The 16,769-nt window shown below is 32.6% G+C and overlaps 1 protein-coding gene across 5 annotated transcripts in view; it reads left to right on the top strand.

Annotated features, from left to right (window-relative positions):
* Positions 1–13,851, top strand: part of SLC25A46 (solute carrier family 25 member 46) — a 37,967-nt gene extending 24,116 nt beyond the window's left edge. For all 5 annotated transcript variants that reach the window (XM_031968381.1, XM_031968377.1, XM_031968362.1 and 2 more), the window contains 3 exons: positions 5,888–5,944; positions 7,294–7,351; positions 11,516–13,851. In XM_031968381.1, the coding sequence (XP_031824241.1) occupies positions 5,888–5,944; positions 7,294–7,351; positions 11,516–12,094 (694 nt within the window). In that variant the 3' untranslated portion in view covers positions 12,095–13,851. The remainder of the gene's footprint in view (positions 1–5,887; positions 5,945–7,293; positions 7,352–11,515) is intronic.
* Positions 13,852–16,769: the final 2,918 nt, after the last annotated feature.

Consider the following 16,769-nt stretch of genomic DNA (forward strand, 5'->3'; position numbering starts at 1 on the left):
ATCCCATCCATTATTTTATTCTGCTAGGAGCTGCTTGTTAGTACTTTTATTCCATACTACTTACTACTATCGTAATTTTACATAACATATAATATGTAATTATATATAACATAACCTTCTTTCTGTGAAGGTTCTCAAAGACAAGGTTATCCATCATTTATCTCACACCTGAAGGTGGCCTAGCATTCTTTAGTTGTGGAGTGAAGGCTTATTACCTAATATTGATTGTCTCTCTTCCTGTGGGAATATTTTGCTAAGTTTTTGCAAGGAGCCCACACATTTTTGCTCTTCTCTTTTATTTTCTTTCAAGATATATTATTTATCCCTAAATCCCTAAAATGCCCTTCTCCTAACTTTGTTTTTTGTCTCCCTTGCTGCTCTAATTATTAGCAAATTGCTTTTGTTAGATCATTGGGCATGCTTTCAAGTCAATAAAATGGAGAAAAAATCAAGGCTGAGATATTTTCATCCTTTGATAAGACTGATTTTCAATATGGTTTTAAAAAGTCTTAAAATTTAGCTTATACTTTAGATTTGAAACTAGCCTTGATAAAGGAAAGGTCTTTTGGATAAGCCCCAAATTTCTTAGCTTCCTTCCCCAGTGAAGGGGAAACTATTTCCTAATGCAGAATATTTAACTGTGAAATGATAGCTTTGGTTCTCTTCATAACTAATCCTAACTATTCTCTCTGAGAAGCAGTAAGCAGAATAGTGACAATAGCTGTAGAAAGAAGGAAAGAGTGAGCTGTTTCTAAGTTTTGTATAATTAATTAGTTCTATCTTAAATTATCATCAGTATATTACCTTTATTTTCATTATTTTTCCTTGAAAGCTGAATAGTATAGTAGAATATTTGCATTACAATTCTTCTACCAACTGATTATTTGTGTGATTTTAGCTAAGTTACTTATAAATCTGGCCCTTATCTTTCTTCATCTTTCAAACAATAGGATTTGGTTAGAAGACTTATAAATTCCTATTCCAACATTCTGTGATCCTCTGCATAAATTATTCATGGAATTTTCAATTTAAAATGATTGTTTCTTGAAGCATTTTTCTCTGAGAAATTCTCATTTTAAAAAACATTTCAAGTTTATCTTCTCATCTAACTTAAATACTTTGGTATAAAGGTTGGGTATTACTTCTAATATAGATGACAACCCATTCACACCTTTTTATCCTGAATAACTCTTGTTCACATCCTATAAGTACTTTGTAGGGGATTCTCATCCATCAAGCTGCAGAACTTCTAAATATCTTGATATTACAAATATATCATGCAGGATAACCTTAGCTATCCCTAGCTCTGACTAATATGTTTAGTCCCTTTTTTTGGTAATAATCTGATGACATCCTTTAGGCCATTTCCCTAATTGAATTCTTCACTGGTAATATTCAGTAATCTGGTTGTGCCTACCATGAATCTCTCCATTGTGCCTTGGAAGACTCAACTTTAATTCTTTGGAGAATGATATTTCATGAGTTGTAGTCAAACAGCATTACTGGAAAAAAATATTGTTGGATAGTGGAGTCGAAGGAATTAGGTTAGTTGAACTCTCTCATACCTATTCAAATATGGACCTTAGGAAGAGTACCAGACCAACTAGTTATAAGAATATTCAAGGAGAAACAGCAATAGATCATTTTCTAGTGTAAGATCAAGAATTAAATCCATAGGGATGGACCCTGCTGGCTCTTTGAAATATCAGCGCTATGTCACTATGACTATAGAGAATGATTATAGATTCAACTTTCTTGGGCAGAACCAGGAATAGGCCAGAAGCTCTGTTGTACTTATCCCAGAACCAGATCCGGAATTCCAATTCCCAGGCCCACACAGAAAGTTTTGTTGCTGCAACCTAGAAATGGGATATCAAGCTTCAGAAGAGGCATAGTCATTGTTCCATTATGCCTTCAAATAACACTGCTCCTCAGGATCTCCCTACTCCCTTGTGACTGAAAAAAATTGGAGCCCCTGCTTCTCTGCAATCAGTAGCATACTGTTCCTCAGGATCCTTGTTCTCTTGTGAACTAAGCATTCTCTGCCCTGGAACTGTGATACAGAAATTAGGCTCAGTGGAGTGCCAAGCACTGCCCTGCCTTGCCCCCAATGCTGCACAGGCATCCCTTGATGTCTCTTTCTGACCAGTTGTCCAATCCCTCTTCTTCTGAGGGCTTCTGAAACTGTTACTACTTTCAAGACCCACTGCTAGTATTCCTGTGGGCTCTGGGCCAGCCTCCACCCCAGTATCACAGACTTCTACCCTCCTTAGTTATCTTGGACTGCAAGAATGTCTCATTCTAACCTTCTTTGGAGCTCTGCTGCTCCAAAATTTGATTAGATGTATTATTTTAAAGTTACAGAAGAAGCTGGGCCACATTCTCTACTCTGCCATCTTGGTTCTCTTGTCCCTGCCTCCTCCTCAAGCTCCCCAAGTAATTAGTTGAATAGGATGATAATACCAAAGTAGAATGTTTCCTGATTTTCACAAAGGGGTAAATAACAAGGCAGGGGGAGGAGGATCTTATTTATGTCAGCCCAGATGGATACATTTTCTTTCTTCAGTTACTTTTGGGTAAAGAGGGAAAGATTTTTTAAAGAATGGAAATGAAAAAAACATTTGAGTTGTCTGGCAAGTGCCAAGAAAGGGAAATAAGACTGGAGAGATAGGTTAAAGCCAGATTATAGATGGCCTTAAATATTAAATAAGTTTGTATTTTATCCTATAGTAACCAGGATGACTTTGAAAGCTTTTGAGGAGGGAAATGATATGGACACAAGATTTAAAGATAACTTGTGGGTTTTGAGCTCATTGACTAGAAGATTTGGGGTGTTATTGACAGAAATACTGAAATGAGGAGAAGTGGTAGGTATTAAGGAGGAAGAATTCCATTTCATACACGCTGAAGGAAAAGATCTGAGCTTTTACTAAACACTTGGAAATGTGAATTTTAGTTGTCATAAAAATGACATCTGAAGCCAAAGAAATAGATGAGATCACCAAGGGAGGTGAGAAAAAGACGAACACCAATGAAAGAGCCTTAGGGAATTTCTCTACTTAGAGGCTGGGCAATTGAAAGTGAATTACCATAGAATATTCATATGGTTAGGAAGAGGACCTGAATATGGTACTGTCATGAGTGCTAAGGGGGAGCTAGATGGCAAGCACAGTAGATAGAACACTGGCCCTGATGTTAACAGGACCTACGTTCAAATCTGGTCTCAGACACTTAACACTTCCTAGCTTTGTGACACTGGGCAAGTCACTTAACTCCAATTGCCTCAACAACAACAACAAAATTATGAGGTCAAAGAAGATACTATTGGATTTAGAAAATATAATTTCCAATTTTATAAAGAACAGTTCTATTAGAAGTGAGAAAAGAAGCCCAGTTATAAGGGGTTGAAAAGTGAAAGAAGTATAGATTATTCTTTCTAGCCATTTCACAGGGAAGGGGAAAAGATATGTAAGTTAACCTAATATGGTGACAAAGTCAAAGGGAAGTGCTTCTTTAGAATAGGAATGACCTGAGCAAGCAATCTTGGTTAACAGAAAGATTGAAGATGATATTGCTTATGACATGAATGTTAAAGTGAAATCAGGGAAAGAAATGAAGAAGTTAACTTTGATAGAGGCACATCTTCTAAAACTTGGTAGTATCAATAAAAATAAAATAAAATGAGGGAACTTACACTTAACCTCAACATTCTCAATAAGATAAAAGGCAGGAACCCTGGTCATTTGCTAAAAAGAGGAGAGCTGGAGACTCTTCAATAAGAAGAAAATGATAGAGGATCATTTAAATATAAATGGGTACAGGCTCTGCTGTCTAGGCTTTTCTTCTGAGTAATGATTTTTTCCCAAAACATGCAAGTCTCTAGGAACTGAAGTCAACAATCACCATTCATCAACATGTAATGGAATGTAATATGGACCATTAAGTCAACTAACAAGTAGGACAGTAAATATGGTATCACGTGGGGCTGGTTCCATTGAGTACTTTTAAAGCACAAAAGGATGCCTAATTTTATATAATGTTTGGCCCAAGATTGTTTTGGCATACCATCTTCAAAACCATTGGCGACATATATCTCTTTCACAACATATCTCAAAAGAAAGGAAGCCAGTAGATGTTTCTTACCATAAACACCAAAAAGATGAAATTTCTTCAGAGAGAGGGCCATGCCTTTAAAAGGAATGAATGTTCTTTTTTTGGAACTAATTGGATTACCTGTCAGCATAGTGGACATTTTGAAAATTTTCCAAAATAGAAATGCGCATTACCTGATGTGCCATCTTTTAGATTGTAACACTATTTAATACATTGTAACTTTTGGAGGAATATCCATTATTGACGAGTATTTTCATAGCATTGTCTATGTTGATGTCGGCTCCCCTTATAGAGTACTTACAGGTTAGAATGGAGAAAATCAAATTGCTTATAGGAGGAAAAACATTGGAAGAAACAGAGGATGAACTCACAGAATCCCCATCTAGAAGGAACCAAAGGAAAAGTTTCATAAAATGAAATAGGAAGTTCTATGAGCCATGCTACAGAAAAGTCATACAGTTTAATGCTCAGGACACTGGATAAAAACGAATTGTTCTCTTAATTATACTTTTGTTTAGCAAACTTGAAGTACCAGTGTCCCAAGCATTAAAGATCTCATGTCTTTTTAAAGTTAAATATAAGAAAAATCAATTTTTTTTGCAAAGAAAAAATAAGCTCAGTATACTAATTTCATATCATCAGTAGTATAAGTAATAGTATAAGTAATGGTTATTGTTTTATATCATGATGATTTCTGAAGGTCCTCACTATCTTTCTTGCTCTTAGTTTACCTACTGTAATGTCAGACTAGAGAATTTACCTCTTGTATAAGGAACTTCTCTCATAGAAAGGATGGCTCCTTAGGGATCATGATCTTCATGTTATCTATCCATTAGTTAAAACTTAAATCATTTCAGAACATCAGTTCTTCTAACACCATGTTGCTAGTAAATGGGGGTGTTTTTAATTGTGTCTCAAAATCAATGAGTTGGGGTCATTCTCTACTAGTTAAACTTTTCATTTTATGTGGAAAAAATTTAATTAAAATTGTAAGTGATAAGAATGAGATATACTAGTTATATATAAATGCTTAAACAAATTGACATAAAAATAATTACCATGCATTGTGAGAGTCTAGTTGAATTTGTTGTGGACCCTGTTAAGAGAATTTTACGATATTAAGGCAATTCTCAGGAATGGGATGTCAGTGAAATGTATGACTAACCTGTGGTTGCAGATTACCAAGATATAGCAGAAATACAGTATAGAACCAAGGTAAACAGATTATAGAGTTCTTTCTTTTTCTTTTCTTCACATTCTCTTTTTAGTGCTTTCCACTTTTCCTCCCTTTTTTCCTTTCAGATATTGTCTTCTTATTTTTGTTGATTTTTTATTCATTTTTCTATACTTTCTTTTCCCTTTTTGTTTTTGCCTTTCCTCCCTTCCTCCATTTCCTTCTTTCTTTTCCACTTGTTTTCTACTTTCCCCTTTAATTTCCCTTTCTCACCATTTTCATTACCATAATAAAGAAAGCATAAATTTTATTTTGTCTGAAGAAATGTAGCCATTTTTCTACAGTTCCTATCCAACTTACTAAATATCATTGCTTACATCCTTAATTTGCTCTTCTTTTTTAATCTTCCTTTTCCTTTCTGTCATGGTTTTGTGAGAAAATTTAGAACGTTTTTAGAACATTGGGAAAAAAATTAGCTTAATCATAAGCATCCCCCTTCATTTTATCATCTTCTAATGTTATGATTATACATAGGAAAATTAGATAGGACCTGGAGATTATTCAAAAACTAAGTAATAAGTTACAATTTGTTTGTTTTAGGGAACTTTCTCACAAGTGGAGTCCTAAACAAGTGGGGGAACACCTTCTACTTAAAGCGTAAGTATCTTGCCAGAAGTTATTCTTACTATTACAGTGGCAAAGGTTTAAAAAAATTCATACTAAATAAATAGTAGGATTACTGATTTTTTCCAAATTTTTGAGATTGATCAGATATTGGTTGGAAAAGCATATGGGGAGGGAAGGAAATGTGTAATTATTATATACTTCCCTTACTAAGAAATTTCACCATACCTTGAACTGTAAGCTCAACTTTTTTATTCGTTTTTTAAAAAATTAACAAAAATTGGGCACAGTTAATTAATACACATGTTTATTTGCACAGGCATACATATGTATTTGTATAGTGAAGAGCTAAGAGCAAATCTATCACCCTAATGACATTAATATGCTGTACTTAAAGACTTTAGTAAATTAGTATAACATAACTAGTTCTGTAGATTGGAACTTTACATATTCAAAACAACAGACTTTTATTTGAAGATCATGAAGTGCAAACTTACTGGCTTCTATTATTAGACACTAGCATAAATATGTATATGTATGTGTATATGTTTATGTGGGTGTGTATATATGAGGCTTTATGTATATATACTCTATGTTTATATATATATGTATACACATATTGAAGAAAATAAAAACATAGTAGTGACAGGATCACAATGTAAATTTGTAGTGTCTAGTCATAAGGGATCCTATTAATTTCCAATTGATTCCCTATATATATGTGTATGTGTGTATGCGTGCGTGTGTGCATGCCATTCAGCAGAAAGCTACTACTTGACTACTTGTTGAGGACCTAGTCTGTAAAAGTTAGGAAGCTCCCACATTGGAATTTGTTTAATAATTGGATGGGGCAGTCTTATGCTAAAGTTGTATGATAAAACATTGGTGACATGAAACTGCTTGGCAAAGATTTCTTTTTTTTTTTTTTTTAAATAAAAAAGGACTTGATTTACCTCTATAGGCTGATTTTGTTCTGTTGGTGAGATTCAAGGACTTGGATTGATATGAGTGAATGATATTGGTACAATGACAGTGAGTTCTACTTCTGACTCTGAAGATGTGAAATGAATTTTTTGTCATAGGTCATATTTAAGTGTTTAGATGGATAAATTAAATCCAGACTCACAGGAAACAGATTTTATGGGCTGTTAATATCTTGTCACTACTTCTAAGCTGATTTTTTCCCTCATTACTAAAGGAAACATGTAATAATCCATTCATTCTGAAGTTAATTTCTTTATATTATGAATACTTGAAAACTGCATAAAATTTTGCTACTTTAATGCAAATCGTTAATAATTATATTTAAATAGCTTTTTAAAAAGCTGGCATAAGCAAGTCTTGTTTATAAGACAGTGATAAGTTTATTTTGATCCCTACAGCCTAACTTATGTGGTGGCAATGCCTTTTTATTCAGCAAGCTTGATTGAAACTGTTCAGGTAAATTATCAACATATTTATTCTTTGTGTGTGTGTGTCTTTTATTTCTTATTTAACAAAGTATTTTAAAAATATTTTTATATACATATGATATATTTTGTGGACTTGAATTTTGTATGAAAATGTAAAAATAATATAGATTAGTCATACATCATTTGGACTAAAATAGTATTTCCTAACTAGTATTTTCATCACATTGTTATACCCTATACATCTTTCTAACTGACGATTACAAGACAGGCTAGTCTCACAGTTCTAGTTTTGAATCTCTTACCTGCCCCTTAGCCATTCTTCTTTATCAACTCTGAAATTAGAATTTCATTTGGGATTTGTCATAGGTGCAGATAGTGTATAGTTTTGTTTGTTTGTTTGTCTTTTTAAGATTATTTTAAAACACTCAGAAGTTACTTGCCACAAGAATCAAATTATTTGTTCACTTCTCTCCCTTTGGTCTTTACCTTGTATTTCTACCCATTTCCAACTTGCTGAGGCATTATTAGAGGAAATCAAAACGTGGCACTACCTAGACCCACTGTAAATTTGAAATATCTAATCTTGTGGGTGCTTAACATTCCTATTGAGTCTTAAGTCATTCTATATTAGTCCTCTCCATTGCAATAGCTGTTCCAGACTTTTTCCTCTTTTCTCAAGCCCCTAATAACATTCCTTCTCTCTCCCCTCATCCTTACTGGGCTGAGAACCTATGTTTCTTTTCAGAGGAGATTGAAGCCCCATCTTGAGTGTTCTCATATTCCTTCTCTACCTCAAAACTTAGCCTATTCTTCACTTCTTTTCTCTGGTCTTAGAGAATGACGTAGTTTTCCTCTTTGCTAAGGCTAACCATTCCACCTTTGTCTTAATCATATCCAGTATGGGATTTTGTTCCATCAACCAACTGGCTATTTGATCCAACCTATACCTATCCAAGAGTCCCTTCTACAATATCCATAGCTGGAATTCAGTTCTTCTTCGAGTCCTCTAAGAAGCAGCTTACTACAAAAGCAGTCATTCCTTATTTGGAAGTTTTTGCTTCCATGATACCATTAATGATTTTTCTTCTAGTGATGCAGTCTCTTCTAAATCTGCATATTCATTCTATATTTCTTATTTTTAATCTTTTCCTATTAATAGCTCCTGTTTTACCTACCAATATGCTCATAGATCTCCTATATTAAAACAAAATAAAAAACTTTTGCTTGACTCAGACACCCCAAATTATAAACCCATATTCATCGTCTCATTCGCTGATTAACTATAAAACTTATAGAAAAAATATTCTATAATCATTGCCTTCAATTTTTAATGACCATTTCACTTTAATTACTCAACTCCTTGCTTCAATGTTTATTTCTGTACTTTCAAATTCATATCCGTCCTTTTCCCTTATTCCTGTCCCTTGTTCTGCACTTCGAATTAAATGCTAAAAACATAGCTCCATATTGATTTTCTACCAATAACCTCAAACATATGTGTTTAATTCCTCCACAACCTCCTATCCCTAAGCTACCCTTCTCTCCACAGTTCATCATTCTTGTATCATCATTCAGACGTGAAATCTAAATCATCTTGAACTCATCTTTCATATTGTCTTCCTAGATCTAATCAGTTGTCAAATTTTATTGATTCTACTTTTATCATTTTTCTCATAGCTTTCTTTTCTTCCTTTTACCACTCATACTGCCATAATCCTAATTCAGACTCTTACCCTCTCTCATTTTTGTCTCAGGGTGATCCCCATTGGTAGCATATTCTAAATAGATTTAATGTTAATAAATGTCATACAAAAATATATGAAAATTTTCCAAATAAATTTTATGAGGATATTAAATAAATCAGCTCTTTTGGGGACCATTTTTCACCACAAGGTGGCGACTCAAGAGCATTGATTTTAAAATAGAGCAACCTCAAAGATATTTTTTCTTTTTTTAAACATATATTCCAGATCCTATTCCTTCCTAATTCCTTAAGGAACTTTCACTCTAAAGTTTTCCTCCCTTTCTTTTTCTCCCCACCAACATTCATTTTCAAACACACTCACTTTCAACTGGTTTATTTTGCTTTAAACATGCACATTTTCCCACCTTTATAAACTTCTATTTTTTTTTTACCTTTCTGCCTCTTTTTTTCATATGACTCATTAAATGAGTTGTCTGTGTACCTGAGTCTTCTCTTTACTTACCTTATAGACTCCTTACAGTCTTGCTTTTATCTCATCTCTAAAATTGCTGTCTCTTTAGTTACTAATGACCTCCTAACTAAATCCTATAATCTTATCTCACACTTTTAGCTTTCTCATGTTTTCATGTCACGATCTTAGGTTTTTCCTTCCATTCTTTTCTTGTCTTTTTCCTTTACTGGTTTTTCAGCATGCTAATTGTTAGGTGTACTTCCAAATCGATTTAATATTCTACTTTTCTACAGTTTCAAAAAAAGTTGTTGCAATCATTTTTGTACATGTGGATCCTTTTTCCCTTTTTCTTTGATATCTGTGGGATACAGACCTAATAGTGGTATTACTAGGTCAAAGAGTATGCACAATTCTATATCCCTTTGGACATAGATCCAAATGGTTCTCCAGAATGGTTTTGGAAATTTTTTCAATTCATCATACCTCTAACCTAGTATCCGTTTTCTCATTTTCTGCTTCCTATAGCATATCATTTTGTCCTATTACTTTAAATTTAATGTAAAAAAATCAAACTTCCCCTTCACAACAACTGATTCCTCTTCCTGATTTCTCTTTTCCTGTTGATGATATTACCATTTTTTTTTTTTTTTTTTTTTTTGCTTCATGTTTTGATCATAGAATTCCAGAATTGAAAGAGATCTTGGAGAACAACTAGTTGATTGATGCAAGTTTATCATTTTGTCAATGCAAAAACAAATTTCAGAGTGGTTCTAATTTTTTCAACTAACTTTTGATTTTTCCTTCTTTGGCTAACCAGAGATTTAGAGCTGGAATGGATTTCATTGACCATTTGATTTAGTCTTTTCATTTTACTGTTGTGGAACTTGAGTCCCTGATAGATTATCTGAATGGCCCAGGGTCATAGTTGACAGCTTAGATTTGAATTCTTGTTCTATGACTTGAGTTATCAATCTCCACTGACTATTTATGACAGCTAATCTGATAACAGATTTTATCAATTCTTTCTTTACAGCGTTTTTTTCTCTTCTTTATTTCCTTGATACCACCCTGGTTCAGAATTCATCTGCTTCCTTGCTTGTCCTCCTGCTTGTCATCACTCCTCAAATCAGAAGCTCTTTCATTTGTCTCCATCAATGATTCCTCTTCTACCTCAGAGATAGCTTTGATGAAAGAGTGCTAGATTCAGAGAAGATCTGGGTCTTAATCCCATCTCTGACACATACAAATTATATAATTTGGGGCAAATCAGAATGTATTTAAGCTTCAGTTTCTTTATTGGTAGGCTGGAAGTAATAGCCATCATCCTTGACTTCAAAGAAACAAGATTATGTGTGGAAAGCATTATAGGTATTTAAATAAAACTGTTAAGTCAGTGTCTGTTATTTCACATTAACATAAAATGCTACTTTAATCAGTTTATTTTCTGCTTTATGGTATTCTCTTATTGACTGTGAAATCAATTTAAGCTCTTAAATCTAGTATCCAAAGCTTTTAGTGGCCTCATCTTACCTTTCCAACTTATTTCCTGTTCTTCAGTTAAAACTCTGTTCCAATCAGTCAGTTTCTTTCTTTATCCTAATCCTATGTGTCCCTTATTTTTTCTTTCCCTTTTACTTTTATTTTTCATTCTAGTTGTCTACAATGGCCTTTCTCCTACTCACTACTAATTCATTTCCCACTGTCATTGAAGACCCCAGGACCACTCTAACTTCATTTGTGTAACTTTTTTTGATTGTCTTGACTGCACAGTGATCTTTTCCTTCCTGAATTCCAATAGCTCTGTGGTCTGTACCACAACTTAGCTTTTAATAATAAATTATTCTAACTCCCATTATATAACTGTTTTCTTTCTCAGTTGACCTTACTGAAAATTGAGCAAACAGTTCCTCTTTTTGACCTTTCTTTTGGGGGAAGTACTCTGACTTAGAATAACAGAATTTTAGAGCCATATTTGGTACTTTTTTGATAAAATTAGATGTTAATTTTTAAAAATTATTTCATTCTTTTGATTGCAGAGTGAGATCATTCGGGATAATGCTGGAATTTTGGAATGTGTAAAAGAAGGGATTGGCCGAGTGATAGGCTTGGGAGTACCTCATAGCAAGAGGTTGCTCCCACTTCTTGCCTTGACCTTTCCCACTGTTTTGCATGGAGTTCTTCATTATATCATAAGTTCTATCATCCAGAAATTTGTTCTACTGGTTCTGAAAAGGAAGAATGCTCATAGTCATCCATCTGAAAGCACCAGTCCTGTACAGAGTATGTTGGATGCTTATTTTCCTGAACTGATCGCAAGTTTTGCTGCCAGCCTCTGTTCTGATGTTATGCTTTACCCACTGGAAACAGTTTTGCACCGTCTTCATATTCAAGGAACACGTACTATAATTGACAATACAGACCTTGGCTATGAAGTGCTTCCAATCAATACTCAGTATGAGGGAATGAAAGACTGTATCAATACTATAAAGCAAGAAGAAGGAATGCTTGGTTTTTATAAAGGGTTTGGAGCTATCATAGTACAATATACCCTGCATGCAGCTGTTCTTCAGATTACCAAAATTATTTACTCTACACTGCTTCAAAGTAATGTTTAAAATGGAAATCCAATACTCATTAGTCCAGGAAACACAATCTGGACTCTTTAACTACTAATGAAATTATGAGAAAAGGAATATTGAAAAAATGGTTAGGAAAATGAAATTGGTAAACAAAAGAGTCCATGATAACAGTTTTTATTATAAGATATAAGTACTTTATTTTGGATCAAAAATATTCTAAATTCCCAAATCACATCAAAATAATATAAGATTAAAGTGGTGTTGCTGAACTCTTCTATGCTGGATTTAAAAATAATATTCTGAACAGAAACACCTTTTTTTTTCTTGTAATGTGAAAAGATGTTGGTATGTAGACTATCTGGCCTCAATATTTATTATCTTGTTTAAGCATCTAGATTGATATTAGAATGGCATCTCAAAGATATCTGTTTGAATTACACAAAGTCAGTTGATTATGTCTTAATGATAACAATTGCATTTAGTCAACCATGAAAAGATCAAAAGGGTTATTATACCTTGCAAATTATGAGCTGGAGCCTTGAGACTGTGTGTAAGTGTGTTGTGAAAGTATAGTTATAAAATATTAATTAGTAAAGGCTGTATGTGCAGACATCTTGGTATTTTCAAAACTTTCCTCATCATTCTCCATATTCATCTTCCTAATTTACCCTATTGCAGGATTAGCCAAAAATGAAATTAATGGTGTACTTTCTACTTGGTATCTCACTAACATTGAAACATACAGACTATAGTCTCAATCATTTGGTAACAATGAGGCAGAATAAACTAATTGGTTTTTCAATGTCCACATAGTGAATCTGGTGTTATCACTAATTGTATTTTGCCAGCAACTTAATGCAGTTTTGATTTTACTTATATAGCTGCTACACGAACTGTCAGGTACTATTTTTAGAGCCATTTTTCAGACATTATTTACACTTGAAGATTTACAAATTATAAAATAATCATGAGAACTGATTATCACTGGTGTCCATATTTACAAATTGTGTTTTGAAAAGTCTCAAAATATTTTATTTCAGAGCTACTTGATCTTCAAGAAACAAAACCAGAATTAATGTATTTATTGCCCTTTGCCTTCCTTGTAGTCATGTTCAATTAATTTCCTTTTAAAAATTTAATCTTGAGACTTAGCTTAAAACTTTTCAAAATATAAGTGTATAAAGAGCAAAGCAAAGCTATTTCCATTTTTTAAAAAATTTAATCTTATGTTTAAATGAGTACTAAAAAAAACACCATACCTGAAAAAGGGAATTTGGTGTGGTAATAGATGTTTTCATTTTTTCTTAATCATTTTCATGGGAGAACACACTTTAACCAAATGAGGTAAAAAAACAAAACAAAACTTGAAGGTATCAGTTTAAATAAGGACAAAGTTCTGCCTTTCTTCTGAATTAGCTTTGGTGAGTAGGTTCTTTGTAAAGTAAATTGATATGTATTTAACTTATTGGTCATTAAGCATTCTACAATTTCTCACATTAATGATCCATAATTTAATTGGGAGTCATTTAACACTTTGAAATCCATGAATAGAAGAAAATGGAAATGTTCTTTTGTTAAATATCAAGAGAATGATGATTTATCATTATTTTGACTTTTGTAGTTAAATTCACTGCAAGTTTAATGGAAACACATAAGACACAATGTGTTGTAATCAGAAAATAATGATATTCAAATGGCCTAAAAATTTTTTAAAAATCAGGACTCTCTACTGTCTTGTAAGTTGTCCATGTAAAATGTGGTTTTTTTTTTTTAAATAAAATTGCTGAAGCATATACAGTTTTCATTTTATATGCCATAATGAGAGGGAAAGAATAAAATTAAGAAATACTGCTCAATAGCTGTTTTCTTTGGTTAAGCTTTTTATATTTTTGGTCTAGTTATTATTTCTTGTGGTTATTGAGTTGCTATCTTTTTTTTAACAGTTAATTTTTTTATTTTATTTTTTCTCAATTAAATGTAAAATTTTTTAATATGTTCTTAAAATTTTGAGTTTCAAGTTCTTTCCCTCCCTCTCACCTCCCCTAAGGGAAGCAGTCATATAGATTATACATGTGCAGTTTTGCAAAATATTTTCAAATTAGTCATGTTGCAAAAGAAGATGCTGACTACCCTCCAAAACTAAAGAAAATAAAATTTTAAAAAGTATGCTTTAATCTGTATTCAGACTCCATCAGTTCTTTCACTGGGAGTAGATAGCATTTTTAAAAATCATAAACCCTTCAGAATTATCTTGGAATTATCATATTTGCTGAGAATAGCTAAGTCATTCAATTGATCATCATATAATAGTGCTGTTACTGTACACAGTGTTTTGGTTCTGCTTACTTCACTCTGCATTAGTTATGTAAATCTTCCCAGATTTTCTTGAAAGCAACCAGCTATCATTTTTTATAGCACAAAAATATTCTATCAAAATTATATGCCACAACTTCTTCAGTCATTTCCCATTTGATGGACATCCTCTCAATTTCCAGTTCTTTGCTAGCATCAAAAGAAGTACTATGTATATTTTTGCTCATGTCTTTTTTCCTTTTTCTTTGATCTCTGGAATCTAGCTGGATTAAAGGATATACACATTTTTGTAGCCCTTTGAACATGACTTCAAGTTGGATCAGTTCATAATTTCCACCAACAATGTGCCTTTTTTTTGCATCCTCTCCAGCATTTTTTTTTTGTTATATTAGCCAATTTGATAAAAGTAAAGGTAGTATCTCAAAGCTGTTTTGATTTGCAAGTATTTTTTTCTATGATTGTAAATAGCTTTGATTTCTGAAAACTGCTTGTTCACATATTATTTTGACCATTTATCAGTTGAGAGAGGCTCTTTTAAAAATAAATGTGATTCAGATAATTTTGAGAAATATTTGAGGCTTTTCTATCAATTCAACTTGCTATAAAACTTTTCCCTCTAGTTTCCTGCTTTTCTACAAATTTTGGTGTAGTTTTGTTTATGCAAATCCTTTTAATTACCTTAAATTGATTACTTTAAATCAAATTTATCTATTTTTACATCCTGTAATGCTAGCTCTTATTTGATTTTAAATTCTTATGACTTATTCATAAATCCATTTTGACCTCATCTCCATATATTGATTGTGTGAGAGTTTAGTCTATGCCTAGTTTCAGCGAAACTGTTTTCCTGTTTACCCAGCAATCTTTGTCAGAATGATAAATTTTTGTCTCCAAAGCTTGTTATCTTTGGTTTTATCAAACTTAAGATTACTGTGGTCATTTACAACTTGTATTATGTATTCAGTCTACTTCACTGATAATCTAACAATCTAGGCCATTTTTTTCCTTAGCCAGAACCAGATTGTTTTGATAATTACCAATTTGTTGGATATCAGGGCAGTTTTCCTTGAGTACATCTTGAAATATGACATTTAAATCATGATTTTCAGGTAACCTAATAATTTCTTAAATTACCTCTCCTTGATCTCTTTTCCAGGTCAGTTTTTTCTTTTTTTCCAATGTGATATTTCACTTTTTCTTCTATTTTTTTAAAAAAATTTGTTCTTTAGTTTCTTGATGTCTCATGGAATCAATAGTTTCCATGTGTCCAATTTTAATTTTTTAAGTAATTATTTTCTTCAGTGCACTTTTGTACCTTTTTTTCCGTTTGGCCAGTACTGCTTTTTTTTTTTTTTAAGTTTTTTTTCATCTAGTGATTTTTTTGTGCTTTTTTTTTTTTTTAATCTTTTTGGTCTATACTGTTTTGTAAGATATTATTTTCTTCAGTATTTTTGTGTGTGACACTTTTACCAAGTAACTAACTCTCTTTTAATAATTTTTTTCCATCTCATTTCTTTTCCTAATCTACCTCTACCTCTCTTAATTTGATTTTTAAAATCTTTTTGGACCTTTCCAAGGGCCTTTTTTGGGGATGTCAGTCCAATTCACATTTTCTTTGAGGCTTTACTTGTAGCTGTTTTGATATTAAACTTCGAGTTTGTGCCTGGATTTTCTCTCAATATGGTAACTCTTTATGATCAGGTTCTTTTTGTTATTTGCTCATTTTCCATCTTTTTAAAAAAATTTTAATATGTTAAATTGTCTTCTCTTCCTGGGGTAGAGGAGGCACTATCCCAAGCTCAGTTTTTTTGCACTATTGTTTTCAGAACTAGGGAATCTATAGGTTTTTAGTGCTTTCAAGATATGATTTAAGGAAAGGTGTGGTCAACTCCCCTCCTGGTCTATAAGTCTTAACCCTTGTGAGTGACCACAAACACTCTTCCCCCTTAGAACTAGAGCCTCCATGGCTGCAAGCACTCTTTACCCTGGAAATGCAATCTGAAATTGTGTATGGGCAATGCAGTAGAGTCCTGAACCCAGATAAGAAAAGGGTCCCTTATTATTTGTGGCCATTATTTAAAAAAAAAAAAAAAAAAAACCAAAAACAACATTTAAAACCAATTTCTTCATATGTTTATAATCTATTATACAAATGACTTAAAATTGAACTGATTTGAATAGTTTTCTTCTAAAGACCTATAGGATCAGTTATTTGGCTTATGGAAACTCATGTTTTGAGAATTTAAAATTATTTAAATGTGGTGATTAATATTTTATCTTTAGAATTTTTAGAAAACTGCTGTTGTCAGATATCAATAATTATCTAAAGTTTCATGGTCTATTTTAGATATGAATAATTTTATACTAAAGTTAAAATGGAAAAAGCAAGCAATTATTT

This window comes from Sarcophilus harrisii, chromosome 1, assembly GCF_902635505.1.
Source record: "Sarcophilus harrisii chromosome 1, mSarHar1.11, whole genome shotgun sequence".
Classification (NCBI taxonomy): domain Eukaryota; kingdom Metazoa; phylum Chordata; class Mammalia; order Dasyuromorphia; family Dasyuridae; genus Sarcophilus; species Sarcophilus harrisii.